This window comes from Balaenoptera borealis (genome assembly GCF_965194805.1).
Source record: "Balaenoptera borealis genome assembly, chromosome: 20".
NCBI lineage: Eukaryota > Metazoa > Chordata > Mammalia > Artiodactyla > Balaenopteridae > Balaenoptera > Balaenoptera borealis.
The window spans coordinates 5,530,686-5,546,348 of record NC_138879.1 but is presented as its reverse complement, the minus strand read 5'-3'; the positions used below and the strand labels follow the sequence as shown (position 1 = coordinate 5,546,348).

General features: G+C 49.1%; 1 protein-coding gene across 19 annotated transcripts in view; it reads left to right on the top strand.

The window, feature by feature from the left end:
* The window catches only part of SLC39A11 (solute carrier family 39 member 11), a 423,126-nt gene that overhangs the window by 122,340 nt on the left and 285,123 nt on the right, over window positions 1-15,663 (top strand). For 18 of the 19 annotated variants that reach the window (XM_082372221.1, XM_082372229.1, XM_082372228.1 and 15 more), the window contains one exon: window positions 6,069-6,227. In XM_082372221.1, coding sequence (XP_082228347.1) covers window positions 6,072-6,227 — 156 coding nt within the window. In that variant the 5' untranslated portion in view covers window positions 6,069-6,071. Of the gene's footprint in view, window positions 1-4,211; window positions 5,465-6,068; window positions 6,228-15,663 lie in introns of those variants that run through there. The other variant, XM_082372218.1, reaches the window with a different exon arrangement.

Sequence of the window (15,663 nt, the reverse complement as noted above, 5' to 3'; positions counted from 1 at the left end):
AGCATGTCTCAGTCCTTCACGTCTTCATGGCTGAAAAATATTCCATCCAATGGAATATTCTGTCTCTCCATTCATCTGTTGATGGACATCTGGGCTGTTTCCATCTTTTGGCAATTATGAACAGGTCCAAGATCAATTCTTTTAATTAACTCAAGCCGTTCATTCATTTGCTTGCCCATCCGTAGAGATGGACATTGAAGGCATGACAGTGGCTGAGATGCCAGGGGAAGCACATGAAAAAGAAGAGAGGCGAGGTGGGGTTCACCCTTGGGCCTGGGGAGAATCGAGGAGCACACACGGTTTCTCAAACACCAGCTGGCCTGAGACCCTCTCTGTCCACCCTTCAGATTTCTGAGCCCTGTGGTAGACCAAACAAAGCGGCCAGGGACCGAAGTTAGACATTCAGTCCGTGTTTTGTTTATTTCCTCCTTAGCTCTTTTTTTCAGGAGCTGTTGTTGTTATTGAAATGCTCACTCCCTTCAGCATCTTTGATTACTGAGCAAAAAATTGGGCTGCTTTGGTCTTAGCGACATTTAGCTGGAGGATGGGCTCCAACACAAGCTGTCCCGTGGCTCATTTGATTGATTGGGCGTTACATTTTCTTTTGGGGAATAAAGAAGCAGAAAGGACTTCGGGGTACAGCGAGGCCCCTGTCACATGCGCTGGAACCTGATTATGCATTCCTTTTATAGACAAAGGCAGGAAGGGGGAGGGACGACCGTCAGCTCCTCACGGTTACGTCTGATACCTTTAGGTCTGGAGCTGCTGTTGCCGGGTCCAAGCTCGTACTGCTCAGGGCACGACAGGCCAGTACATCGAGAGACGAGGTGCTGGGGCAAGGAATAGCGTCTTTATTCCGAAAGCCGTCAGACCGAGCAAATGGTGGACTAATGTCCCAAAGAACCGTCTTACCCTAGTTAGAATTGAGGCTTCTTTTATACTAAAAGGGGAGGGGACGTGGTTGGTTGTGGCCAACTTCTTGGTGTCAGAATCCTTTGTTCTTGCAGCTGCCCGCAGTAGGTCAGGTCATGATGTTCCTACAAGCCTCCCGTAAGACAGATGTTATTCTCTGTTCTGCAACTTTTTATCTCTGTATGAACGGAAAAGGGTTAGTCAGGGTCCTGAGAATGGACTATCCTGTATATTTCAAGCTATGGGCAACATTCTTAACTTGTAGCAAATGCAATAGAATACTTTTTTCTTTTTCTTTATTTTAGATCCCATATATATGTGTTAGCATACGGTATTTGTTTTTCTCTTTCTGACTTAATTCACTCCGTGTGACAAGACTCTAGGTCCATCCACCTCACTACGAATAACTCAATTTCATTTCCTTTTATGGCTGAGTAATATTCCATTGTATATATGTGCCACATCTTTATCCATTCAGCAGGAATAAAGCGATAGACATAGAAAGTGGACTTGATGACATGGGGTGGGAGGGCGAAGCTTGGGCAAAGTGAGAGTAGCAGCGACATACATACACTTCCAAATGTAAAACAGTTGGCTGGCGGGACGCAGCAGCATAGCACAGGGAGATTGGCTCGGTGCTTTGCGATGACCTAGAGGGGTGGGATAGGGAGGATGGGAGGGAGGCTCAAGAGGGAGGGGATATGGGGACATGGGTATGCATATGGCTGATTCGCTTTGCTGTGCAACAGAAACTAACACAGTATTGTGAAGTAATTATACTCCAATGAAGATCTATTAAAAAAAAAAAGCAATAGAATACAAAGGTTAAAGTAAAGGAAACAGATCCAATATAGAGTCAGATTTGTTCTCCCCTATCACGCTGTGGCCCAATTTGCCTTTATAAGCAGGGCTGCAGCTGCAGGAGGGCTTTTGGTATCTACCATCTGCAGTCATAAAGGGATTGGTTGGCAATGACTTGTTTTTTGAGTTCATTCCCTGAAGTCTTGGGCCCAGTGATTACCATCTCCTCTTTGCTAGACTATCCCCTCCAGGCCCTGCTTCTTAGGGGTAATTGAAGGTTAATCAGATATACTACTTCCTGCTTCTGTATCAGCTAGTTAATATGTCACTACATCCAGATTTTTTAAAAAAATGTCTAACATTTAAAGGAGCTTTGTTAGTGTTGACAGTTTCAGGGAAGTCACCTATGTTGGGGGATTATTAAAAAGAAAAAAAAAGGTTTATCATACAATCCAGCAATCACACTCCTTGGTATTTACCCAGATGAACTGAAGAGTTACGTCCACACAAAAACCTGCACACAATATTTGTGGCAGTTTTATTCATAACTGCCAAAACTTGGAGACAACCAAGATGTCCTATAGTAGGTGAATAGATAAATAAACGGTGGTCCATCCAGACTATTATTCAGCCCTAAAAAGAACTATAAAGCCACGCAAAGACTGGGAAGAATCTTAACTGTATATGACGAAGTGAAAGAAGCCAGTCTGAAAAGGCTGCAACACTGTACAATTTCAACTATAAGGCATCTTGGAAAAGGCACAACTATGGAGACAGTAAAAAGATTACTGGTTGCCAGGGGTTGCAGGGGACCAGAAAGAGATGAAACGGTGGAACACAGAGGATTTTGAGGGCAGTGAAACTACTAGCTGTGATACCAGAATGGTAGATACATGTCATTATGTATTTGTACAAACTCATAGAATGTACAACACTAGGCGTGATCTCTAATGTAAACTATGGACTTTGGATGCTAATGAGGTGTCAGTGTAAGTTCATTGATTGTAACAAATGTACCACTGGTGTAGGATGTCAGTAGTGGGGAGGTTGTGCATATGTGGTACAGGGAGCATATGGGTACTCTCTGTATTTTCTGCTCAATTTTGCTGTGAACCTAAAACTGCTCTAAAAAAAAAAAAAAAAAAAAAGAAGTAACGTATGCCTTTATATGCTGTGTTAGTTTTCTCTTGCTGCTGTAACAAAGTACCACAAGTGTAGTGGCTTAAAACGACTCGAATGTATCATCTGACAGTACTGGAGGTTAGAAGTCCAAAATGGTTTTAACTGGGATAAAATCAAGCTGGCGACAGGGCTGTGTCCCTGCTGGAGGCTCTTGGGAAGACTCTGTTTCTTTTCCTTCTCCAGCTTCTGGAGCTCACCACCCTTCCTTGGTTCATAACCTTTCCTCCATCTTCAAGCCAGCGGCAAAGCATCTTCTAGCTTCTCCTTTCTGACTACGACCTCTGCTTTTATCATCACGTCTTCTCTCTGATGCTGACCCATCTCCCTTTCTCATAAGATTCCTTGTGATGACACTGGCCCCGCCCAGATCCAGGATCATCTCATCTCAAAATCCTTAGCCACGGCTGCAGAGTCCCTCTTGCCACGTAAGGTGACATATCCACAGGTTTTAGGGATTATGATGTGGTCCTCTTTGGGGAAAAAGTCATTATTTTGTCTGCCACATATGCCCTTTATTTAATTAATTTATTTATTTTAATAAATTGATTTTATTTATTTTTGGCTGTGTTGGGTCTTCGTTGCGGTGCGTGGGCTTCTCATTGCGGTGGCTTCTCTTGTTGCAGAGCACGGGCTCTAGGCACGTGGGCTCCAGTAGTTGCAGCATGTGGGCTCAGTAGTTGTGGCTCGCGGGCTCTAAGGCACAGGCTCAGTAGTTGAGGCGCACGGGCTTAGTTGCTCTGCGGCATGTGGGATCTTCCTGGACCAGGGCTCGAACCCGTGTCCCCTGCATTGGCAGGCGGATTCTCAACCACTGCGCCACCAGGGAAGTCCCCACATATGCCCTTTAAATAAACTTTTTTCGGGGCCCTATTGTCATTTCAGACAGGCGACCCAGTCTCTTTTCTCTCTCTCTCTTTTTCTTTTTCGGCCGTGCCATGCGGCTTGCGGGGTCTTAGTTCCGTGACCAGGGATCGAACCTGCGCCCTCGGCAGTGAAAGCGCGGAGTCGTAACCGCTGGACTGCCAGGGAAGTGCCCAGGCAACCCAATCTCATTTCAAGATTGATCCTTGGTCATGTTCCAGTTTATGTGGGAGACAGGGAGGCTGGCGAGGAAAAGAAATGAAGGAAATCCATTTGGGTTCTGGATTTGACTGGAAGGATAAAGGATCATTGATTCTCAAGGAGGGGACCCACCTGAATCGTCTGGGATGCCTTTCCATTTCAAGCGTCCCAGATTCCGGCAAACCCTCCCTTGAGAGGCACATCCCTTCTGCCTCACCTTGCATCACTCGTCCATGAGAATATTGTATATTGCTCACATGCAGGGGACAGAGAAAAGATTGGTACCCAGTGATGCATAGGGATGGAAAGGAGCTTTGACAGAAGAGGTTGGACTTGGTGTTGAGAAGGCGATGGGGATCCGAGGCTGGGGGAAGTACCCCAAGCACCATTGGCAAGGATGGGATGTGGGGAAGGACTGGAAGATGAGGTGAGTGGCCTTACTGGTGATAATGGTCTAGATGGGAGGCCCTGCAACATGCAGGGATAGAGGTTGCTGGACATGCCTGTGCCTCTGTGCTGGTCATCCTTGGTGGGAGCTTACCGTGAGTGGCCGTTATGGAAGGTTGTTGAATTCTAAAGCAAGTGAGACAAAGTCCAGTAAAGGGATGGATCAGCCCCTGGCATAGAGAAGGCTCCCGTAAGCTTCCTTTGGTGGTCCCATGGAACTGAACTGATGAACCATTTTCATTGTTTCTGGGAGTCTCTGAGGCAGGTGCGCTAAGACTTTTGCTGGGAGAGTCCAGTGCCAAACCGGTGACTGTGTGTAGATGATGCATCAAAGAAGAGAAATCATTTTCTTTTTGCACGGATCTGTTCTTTATTGTTGCATTCGCAATACCTGGTTCCGTCACTCTGAATGTTATTTTGGAGATGGATGACGCATATTTTTTTTAAAGGCAAGGCATAATTAATTTTAGAATCCCATTCAGCATTTTACATGTTAGTGCTGACTGTCATATGGTTACGATGGGTAGTGGGTGTGCTCTAGCCAAGATGTCATGGTGTCTTTCAGAGTAAACAACTGTGGATGAGTGTTAAATTCACTAAATGCTGGACAACCTTTGATCAAATTGACCTCCCCGAGATTTGAGTCCAGCTTCAATTCTCCCTTTTCCCTTTTGTTTTTCCCCCTTACTGAGGTGATGATGGTCCCACTTTGCTCATTTCCCTGGATCTGCCACTTCCTGGCTCTGTGACCTTGAGCAAATGATCTTATTACTTTGAGATTCAATTTCTTTATCTACAAATAGCAATAGAAAACAACATCTTCCTCCCAGAGCTGTTGGAATGGATAAAATAAGATATCAGATGTGAAGCTTTGGTCCCTGGAAATAGTAGGTGATCCGTAAATATAAGTTCCCTTCTTCCTTTTTAGAGATGAGAAAATTGATGAGACCGAGTTGACATGATCTCACTGGTTGTCTTCAAATATTTCAAGGGCTGTCACACATCACAGGGGAAAGACACCTTCCTTTAGTGCTCTGGAGAGCAGACGTGGTGCGAATAGGTAAAAACCGAAGGGAGACAGATTTCAGCTCTACTTAAGGAAGAACTCTGTAGTAATTAGAGCTGTCTCATGTCCAAGGCAGTGGAGCTCATGAAGTAGTGAGCAGCCTGGTCCTGGTAGTATTCAATTAGCACAGAATTTCTCAGCAGTGCTGCTCACCTCTGGGACCAGATAATTCTTTGCTGTCAGGGGCTGTGATGTGCGTTGTGAGACATTTACCAGCTTCTCTGGCCTCTGCTCACTAGATGCTACTAGTAACCTCCCCCTCACCTCCAGCCCTACTTGTGACCACCAAAAATGTCTCCAGACATTGCCAGATATCTCCGGCAGTGGTTGAGAACCACTGAATTAGAGGCTAGATGACAGCAAACTAGATTCCCTCTTCCCAAGGTCAACTCCATCCTACCCCACATTGAGTTCTTAACAACACTAGAATTCTCATGGTGGCTTTGTGCTTTGGGGTGGTACCTACCACCAAGGATTAAAGGCCTAACCCAGGTGAGACTGTGGGGTTCAGTTTGGGCCATAGAGAGCGAGGGAAGTCCCCACTTGGAAGGCCTTCAGGGGATGGTTTAATGGTTTGCTGCTTATCGTGGTTTTGCAGGTCATGCTGGCCGCTTCCTATTGGTCTCTCCTGGCCCCGGCGGTGGAGATGGCTACGTCCTCTGGTGGCTTTGGTGCCTTGGCCTTTTTCCCTGTGGCTGTCGGCTTCACCCTCGGAGCTGCGTTTGTCTACCTGGCTGACCTCCTCATGCCTCACCAGGTGAGTACCACTCCGCTTTGGGCTCTTGTGTCAGGATGTGTCCAGCTCTGTGCCGTAGATTTACTTCTGTTCAAACTTGACATGCCAACTCGTGTCTGTGTTAAGTAGCCAGTGATATCGAAATAGATATTTCAAGCCATGTAGGGCTTTTACCTGGAGGAACGGAATTGTGACTTAATGCCTAAAAGAAAATAAGCGCTTGGTAGTCTGACTCATCATCTCCTTAGTTACATTTTGATACGTTCATAGTTTAAATGTCAGATCTCATTATAAATATAGAGTACAGCTGACGTCGTGTGGTGCAACACTGTCTATATGAGTGGACCTAGACACTGGGGGAAGGGAGTGCCCATGACGGTGGTCCTGACCCTTAGAGAGCTTATGATGTCTCCAGGGAGATGACAGCACACCCATCTACAGCGTAAGACCGTCGACAAAGCATCCCATCCACAAGGGCTTATTCATAGGAGGGTGAGGTGGGGAGACCGGGCAGTAGGGCCTTGGGCTGCGCTCACTTCTGCCATGAACCGGTTATGTGCCCCTTCTCCCCACTTTTCCTTCTTACGACTTGAGAATAACTCCCTTTAGGGGCTGCCAAGTGAAAACTAAAAAAATCAAAAAAGGCGCCAGAATTGGGGTGTGCCAGCGATTTAGCTTTTTTATTTTTTTTGCCTAAATAGTGCTGGTGGGTTGGGTTTGGGGAATGAGCATGTACTTGCTTACAGAGAAGCACAGAATGAACCCCAGCCTGAAGTCTGGCTCTGGTCACTGAGCAGAGAGAGCCAAGGCCAGGCCACGAGATCCTGACCCAGCACCATCGGCTAAAACCGGCTCGGCTGAAGGGTGGGCGTCAATACGGACCCAGTGCAGGCACAAGTCACCTTACCAGATGCAGTGTCCCAACAGGTCCCCGAGGTGGGCAGAAGCCCCCTGAGAGACCTGAGCTGGTGCTTGAATTCCCTGTTCACCCAGGGGAGGAGGAGGCACAGGGAGGACCATGTCGAGGAGCTGAGCTTCTCTGCTGGGCCGCTGTGGGCAGGAGCCGGTCGGGCTCACTGGAGCCGTCTGGGCATGTACCCCAGGAGGTAGGCTCACATCCTTTCCCCGGCCCACCTGCCTTCTTCTCCGTCGGAACGTGGCCCAGACGCTCGTGAGAAACTGATTACCCATGTCCCAGAACGGCCGGCCTCTGGCCCAAACAGCTGGATGTGATGGTTGGCTGGACAGCCGTGATGTTGTCTCGGAGGTGTGTCATTCTTGTTCATCGAGAGCGTGAACGGCCGTGTCAGTTTCCGCCCCCTGGGCCCTTTGCTTCCTTGTTGTCAAGGAACATCTGCTTGGTAATAGCTTTGAGAGGTCCTCAGTATGGATTGCCCTATTCTGCTCTCAAGTCCGCCCTGGTTATGTGTAAACTTGCTGCTGGAGTGTATTCTACTTGCCCTGGCAGGAAAATCTGGCAGCCAGGGGCCTTAACTCCTGAACAGCAGACAGGGGGCTGGCTCAGCTGCTGTGCACAGCCCCTGCTGGTCTCATTCCGCCCTTCCCACCCGGGCCCACTTGGGCTTCTAAGGCAGTATCTTGCAGAGGGCTCTTTGCAATCGCGAAGGGTCACCCTTCCCTGATACCGGGGCCGGGGAGTGGGGGCCAGGTGTGTTTGACCAGCTGCCTGAATGTAGCAGCTTTCTCTGGGCAGTGTAAACAGTCATTTGACCAATTTGTTCTGTGCAGCAGGTCTTTTTTTTTTTAACCTTTTGCTTCCTGTTTGTTCTACAATATGCTTTGAATATAGAGAAGATCCCAGGGGAAAGTCTTGGATAGACTACACAGAAAATTAGGCCTGGCTGGGGAGTGGTGGGTGAAGTTAATGGGTTTTGACCTTGAGTCCCTGTGGGTTGACTGAGCAGCCAAGGGGAATACAGTCCTCTGTCGGGCAGAAAGCCGGGGCTAGAATTTGGTTGCAGAATACTTGCTGCGATTGGAGTTTAGGAACCAGGAGTTCTGTGGGTCAATTCAGACTGAGATCTTTTCAGTTTCCTGTTCATTCCACCTTATGACAGAACCCCACCGCTCAGCACGTGGCCCAGGAAGAGGATGAAGTGAGAGCAAAAGGCTTTGGCTGCACTGGTGATGGAGGGGCTCATCCTGCAGAACAGGCCCCAGGGGAGAGGGGGACCTGCCTGCAGAAAACCCCCTGCCCTCCTTCCTGTCCTCTGGGAGGACCGTGCGTGGAATCTGACGGGCTGAGAGGAAGTGAGTCAGTCTCTGCCTTATTTTACCTGCAGAAGTGAGCCAGTGCAGGAGTCCGCTCAGCACAGACGTGTGGTTTGAGGGATTCTTTTTTTTTATATATATATATTTAAAATTTATTTATTTATTTATTTATTTTTGGCTGCCTTGGGTCTTCGTTGCTGCCTGTCGATTTTCTCTAGTTGTGGCGAGCGGAGGCTACTCTTCGTTGCGGTGCGGGGGCTTCTCCTTGCGGTGGCTTCTCTTGTTGTGGAGCACGGGCTCTAGGCGCACGGGTTTCAGTAGTTGTGGCACGTGGGCTCAGTAGTTGTGGCTCGCGGGCTCTAGAGCGCAGGCTCAGTAGTTGTGGTGCACGGGCCTAGTTGCTCCGTGGCATGTGGGATCTTCCTGGCCCAGGGCTTGAACCCGTGTCCCCTGCATTGGCAGGCAAATTCTTAACCACTGCGCCACCAGGGAAGCCCCTGGTTTGAGGATTCTGACATTGACTCGTGACCGTCCAAGCACAGGTGCCACCACCTGCCCACGTCGGAGATGTCCACCCCGGTTATACTTACACGTTCAGGGTGGCAGGACTCTGGGTGGGTGGGAAGGAAATGGTTAACAACCGACCCTGTTCTCCAGCTGCATCTCCGTTCGTTCAGCCTTTCAGGTGTATCTGTGCCCCTTTTGGAGCAGGAGCACCGTATCGCTCATGAAAAGGGTTTTACTCACAACAGCCTGTCAGGCTGAACCCACGGTAGCTGTGTTAACTTCGGATGCATCAAATCGCTCCCGGAAAGGGTATTTATTTTCATGTATTTATCTGGGGATAGAGTAGAAAAGGCTCACGCGGGAACTGTTAATGGGAAATGAGCTGACAGGGTTTTACAGAGGCTTTGCCAAATGATATCTTAATGAGAGGGCGAGAGAGGCGGGGTAGGCGAGGAAGGTGCAGTCCGCCGGGCCCCGGAAGAGGCCTGACAGGAGGACGCCGATGGCGAATGCGGCTCGGGCCAGCCTGAGCCCGGCACTCCCCTTGCATGGTTCTAGGGAGAAGGGGAACGGACCTTGAACAGCTGTTTGGAGATACTGACATTTTTATGACCTCTGCAGTTTGCTTCTGTATACAGTTAAGGATGGCAGTGGGTGGGAAGACTTCACCTTTAGTTTAAAACTGTGATTTTCTACTGGTGGGTAGAGGGGAGAGGAGGAGGAGGGTGGATGTGTGTCGCCATGGCTTGTGTCTTTCTTTTTAGTCATATTAGTATTACATCAACACAGCACAAAAATGTCATTATAAAAATTAAACAAAATTTAACGTGACACTCCTTTCTTGCTATAGACTGTGTCCTCCCAAAATTCATATGTTAAACCTCATCTCCAATGCGGTGGTATTTGGAGGTGGGGCCTTTTGAAGGTGACCAGGTCATGAGGGTGGGAGCCCTCAGGAATGGGATTAGTGCCCTGATGAAGGAGCCTTCAGAGCCCCCTTCCCATTCTGCCACTTTGGGACACGTACACACTGTCTGTGAACCAGGATGTGGGCTCTCTCCGGACACTGAATCTGCTGGCACTTTGATCTTGGACTTCTCAGCCTTCAGAATTGCCAGAAATAAATTTCTGCGGTTCATAAGCCACCCAGTCGATGGTAATTTGTTCAAGCAGCCTGACCGGGGTAAGAGGCTCTCCTGTTCCCGTACTCTTCCCAAACCAGTCAGCCATTGTCATCAGTTTAGTGGGTATCCTTCTAGATTTTTCTCTTTTCTCTTTCTTTTTTTGTTTTTCTTTAAGAAAACGAATTATGTTGTGTCCTATAAATATCAAAATAGAAACACTGTCCCCTATGCTTGTGTTGTTCAAGTATGCTTTAAATCAACTCTATAGCTACATGAATCCTGACTCATTTATTTAGACTTCCCTTCTCTTTGCTTATGTACGTGCATGCATACATTTCACACAGTTGGAACCATCTGTGCATTCTCTTGTGCGTTATTTTTAAAATTCAGAACGATTTTTATCCACAGTCATTTTAGTACATGTACCACATCTTTCCATCTTAGTGTAGCTCACCGGACCATTTTCCTGTCATTGAGGAGTTAGATTGCTCTGTGCTTTTGCTTATGTATATATGTCCCTCTGGAAAATGTCATTTTGTTGTGTGTCTCCTGAAAAACAAGTGGTAACATCTTGGCTGTGTTGTGGACACTTGCTTTTCCAGCTTTGCTTTACATCTTGGCAACCTTCTCTCTGGGAGATGTGTGTTCCCCGCACCCTCCCCTCCCTTTCTTGGGATCTGACATCCGAAGAGACTGCCCAAGGACTGCAGGGGGAGGGAAGGTAGTGGTGTCTGACTCTGCCTGAGACCCTCAGGCGGGCATCGAGGCTGACGGCCCCGCCCAAACGTGCTCCGGGGCAGGAAAGTCAGCAAGCGATAGGGGTGCGACCTTCTCCTCAGTGCCCTCCTTCATGTATCTGTGTCCCAGTCCTGTTCAGTTTCTCTTAGTTTTCGCTGTGATGGCAAAGAAGATGCCTCCGCTAAAAACTTAAACGAGCAGGATGTGTGCATACCTTTAATATGCACCTGACTGTTGTTGGTGTCAATTTCTGGCCACTGGAGTCGCTATGAGGGACCAGGCATGACAACTGTTTGGAAGTGACAGGTGATTATTTTCCCCCTCAGGGGTGATGCATGTTTTCCTCCCCTTCATAGATCCTTTCCATCTTTAGCGTTCTGATTCTGATTCTACTACTTTATGAACGAATACCTAGCAGAGGAGATTGGGGGTGGGGGAATGGCAAGAATCGCTTACAGAAGGAGAAATCGCAGTGGCATCCACCTCTAGAGCCCATAGCATAATTCTGGTATTATCAGATAAGCCCAACTAGCTTCACAGTGAAAACCGGCTCCCTGCCTCGGTTTTAACATCTCCTTTCTTTTGCTTTGCTGTGCTTTGAGATGTGCACTTCTATTTGATGCTCTAAGGTGCGTCATGGGGTTGATGGACGGTTGACATTTCAGCTGGCCTGGAGAGAGCCTCCGTCCAGCTGAATCACCGGACTCCTCCAGCGTGGGGACGTGACCGTGTCATCAGAGGAGGCTGGGCGTGGGGGTGGATTGGGCGGCCCCATTGTCTGGGAAACCAGGTGGAAGAGGGATGGGGTTTTGCAAACAGCCCTTTTGCTTAACTGTGCACCCATCTGTCCTCATCTCCTAGGTCTGCCGTAACAGACCACCACAGGCTGGGTGGCTAAAACAACAGAACTGTATTTCCTCACAGTTCTGGAAGCTAGAAGTCCAAGATCAAGGTGTTGGCAGGTGCCTCCTTCTAACCGTGTCCTCACGTGGTCTTTCCTCTCTGTGGGCATCCCTGGTGTCACTCTGTGTGTCCAGATTCCCACTCCTGGTAAGGGCAGCAGTCAGATTGGATTAGAGCCCAGCCGAAGGGCCTCCTTTTAACTTCATCACCTCTTTGAAGACCCCACCTCCAAATCCAGCCACATTCTGAGGTCCTGAGGTTAGGGCTTCAGCATATGAGTTTGCGGGGTGGGCGGGAGCAATTCAGCACATAACGGCATCCTCTCCGTTTCTTTTTTTTAATAAATTTATTTATTTTATTTATTTATTATTTTTGGCTGTGTTGGGTCTTCGTTGCTGCGCGCGGGCTTTTTCTAGTTGCGGCAAGCGGGGGCTACTGTTTTGTGGTGCGCGGGCTTCTCATTGCAGTGGCTTCTCTTGTTATGGAGCTCAGGCTCTAGGCATGCGGGCTTCAGTAGTTGTGGCACGCAGGCTCAGTAGTTGTGGCTTGCGGGTTCTAGAGTGCAGGCTCAGTAGTTGTGGCGCACGGGCTTAGCTGCTCCGCGACATGTGGGATCTTCCCAGACCAGGGCTGGAACCCGTGTCCCCTGCATTGGCAGGCGGATTCTTAACCACTGTGCCACCAGGGAAGCCCCTCTCCGTTTCTTTTGATATTTATGGTACTAAGATTGAGAGGTAGCTCACCCTGTGGATGTATGGAGGCCCTCAGTTCAGGCACTGGGTGTTCTGAGCAAGAGCAAGCTGGCACTTGGACGGGCACGCTGAGTGGGCAGAGCTCGCTAATGAATACACGACGCTAATGAATACTTCAGTTTCTAATGGAGCAAACCCGCGAGCTTGCTGGCATTGGAAGCCGTGGCTGGTGAGTCCTGGGCTGGCGAGCGTTGCCAAAACCTTGTCATTCAGATGAGTCACCGACAAAGGAGCGTTTTGAATCTTTTGTGAAAGCCAGTTTATTTCATCATACTGGGGGGCTCTTGGCCCACTGATGCCGCAGGCCCTTCACAATGTGGTATTTGTAGAGAGCTGGCACTCAGGTCCCCCTGGATCCCAAGCACCCATTTCCAAGGTGCCTGTGGAAGCCGTGGCCGAGGTTGCTTCTTTTGCCTTTCGATGCCTCCTGCAGCCTCCTGTGACTTTTAGGAAGGCGCTCGGGTGTCGGTTTTGGTCCCGTTGGCATGCAGAGGGGCTCAAAAGGGGGTTGAGGCCGTCTCCTCGCGTGGTGCGCTTGCTGATTCTCAGAGAAGGCAGTGGGTTAGCCATCCTGTGGATGCCTTGCTCTGCGCATTTACCTGCTGGGAACGCGTATCACAGACTCCCTTCCTCTCCACTCGCTCCCTTTGATTTCTAAGGCGGTGGGGGCGGGGGCTGCTGTTGTACCCCTGTGTCTGCCTGGGTGTGTTAGCTGCGCACCCAGTCCTGGCTCGTTGAGGCCACAGGAGAAATATCTGTGGCTTTGCAGCCAGTGGCGCAGAGCACCTGAGAGGGCCCAGTCAGAGCTTGGAAACCTGCCTCTGTAGGTGCTGTGTATTCCCCAGGTACCTTCACTGGGTCTGGCATGAACACACACACTTGCACACACACATGCACGTGTGCGCGCACGTGCACACACAACGCACGCGAAGCGGCCATTTCAGTACAGGCCGGCTTGCTGAAGGGAACTCCCCAAGCACTGAATGATCCTTGTTATTTTAATAAAGTGGTGGGGATTCTGGAACGCAAATAGGCGTGGTTGGAACCTTCTGAGACTTGGACTGCCTTCTCCATGCTTAGAACACCTTTTCATAGTTCAGACCGTAAAGTGGTGACTGAATACTTGTATTCTCTTGCCCTCCGTTGAGCCAGGCGGCAAGACTATGGGAAATATCTAGAGACCACCATGGAAATTTATTGAACCAGTGGCTGGTTGGCAAAGATGACGGAGGCAAAGATGATTTACGAGGCTGGCTGGCTAAAGGAATTGGGTGTGCGTTTCATCATAGTTCCTTCCTCCCAAGGGGGGGCGGGGCGTGTCTGTCGGCTCACAGGCGTACCCCTCGCTAGGTGACTGGTGCGTCAGTGCCCGATAGAGCAGGTCCTGGCCACGCCTGTCCTGTCCGTCTTCTCTCGGATTGTGGTGGTGCTGGTGATAGTGTAGACGGCTCACCTCAAGGCTGGGGACTCATAACCCCAGAGGAGTTAGAGTTCTGGTATCAAAGAAGAAAAGAAGGGGTGAAGTTTGGGGATGTAGATGTTGGTTTGGCCAGTTCTTTGAGAGGAAGGAGTTGGAATAAAGCCACTGGAAAAGCTAAAACATTGTTTAGCTTTAGCTCGATATCCCCATAACGAGCCCCAGGGATAAATGACAGAAGGCATATCAGCGACAGTAGTAAATGGAAACGCCCTCTGAAGGTGCTCTGCGCAGCTCCACGCCTGCGGTTCCTTTTGTCCTGTGCCTTAGGACTGGGAGGAGGGGAAGGGATTTTCAGCCCTGTGTCTCAGAAGCACACCGTGTCTCCAGAATCCCAGCCGATCCCGTTCAGAGCCTCCCTTTTCCAAATGCATGGGTAAGCAATGGGAGGACTTACCTTGCCTCGACCTGAGCGAGACAAGGGAGTTCTGAATGTAATGCAAAAGCCAGTAGGCCATCACCAACACGCTGGCATGGTGCCCAGCTCAGAACACTGTCCCTCCAGCGTTTGCAGACCCTCTCCTAGTTACCCTGCAGGGTGCACTTTGTGTGTTCCTTCATCAGAAAGCTTCCCTGGCAACCCCAGGTCTTGGTTCCACTTGGCACCTCCCCCATCTTGCCCTGTCTCTTCCCTGTGCTGTCATCACCGGTGGACCTGATCACTTGTGGCCTGAAGGCAGGGACAGGTCTGCTCTGGTCTCCCCTGTGACCCCTACAATACCTGGGCATCGTAGGTCTCCAGGAGGTATCTGATGAATGAATGAATGAATGAATGAATGGAGATGTTGGGAAGATCATATGAGATCGTTGTTATGAAAACTCCTTAGAGCCTCAAAGTTGAAAGCGCTTTACAGCCATGAGTTATTTTCTGGAGGCAGATCCACGCTCCTTGGCAAGTGACCACTTTTGGGGCACTATAGACACGAGGCACAGATAGTTAAATAGAAGAACTTAATCTGATTTGAATCTGTTATATTCTTGTTCATGCTTTATTTGCTTTCTTAATTATGTTTGCGTAAGACTCTAAAGACTTACACTGCTGTTTAGAGTCAACATTTTCCTAGGAATTCGACCAGGAAGTGTGTTAGAAGGAATGAGGGTGGGGACGGGGTGGGAAGGAGCTGGGAAGTTTCCTTTGGTGCTTTAGAAAAATATTGACACCTGGGCCTCCCTCTGGAGGCTCTGAGTCATGGTGTCCCAGGTGGAGCCTAGGTATCTAAATGAAAACATCCCCACAGAGGCTCTGATGTTCAGCCGAGGTTGGTGGCCAGCACTTGAAGGCAACTTATAACTTGCTTTGATTCAAGTGATGTTTTCTGGATGGTTCACTGCAATTCAAGTACCTTTCTCTTTCCCTTGGAAGCCAGAGTCTTGCAAAGGACTCAGTAAAGAGGGAAAGAAGGGCTTCCTGTAGGTGATGAAGGTACAGTCTCAGGACGAAAGGAGGGAAAGGACCTGGTTCTATGGGTTGCAAACTTCAGAGTGCACCAGAATCCCCTGGGAGGCTTCAAAAATGCAGGTGCCTGGGCCCACCCCAGACTCAATGACTTATAAGCTCTTGGGATGCAGCCCAGGCATTTGCATTTTAAAATAGGTCCCTAGGGGACTTTTGGCACTCACCAAAGTGAGGGAATCACAGAACAGTCCAGGAAGGTGTGCTGGAGGAGCCTGGAAAGCTGTAGTATGTGAGGGGCACAGACAGAAAACTTGGGAGGTGGGGTACC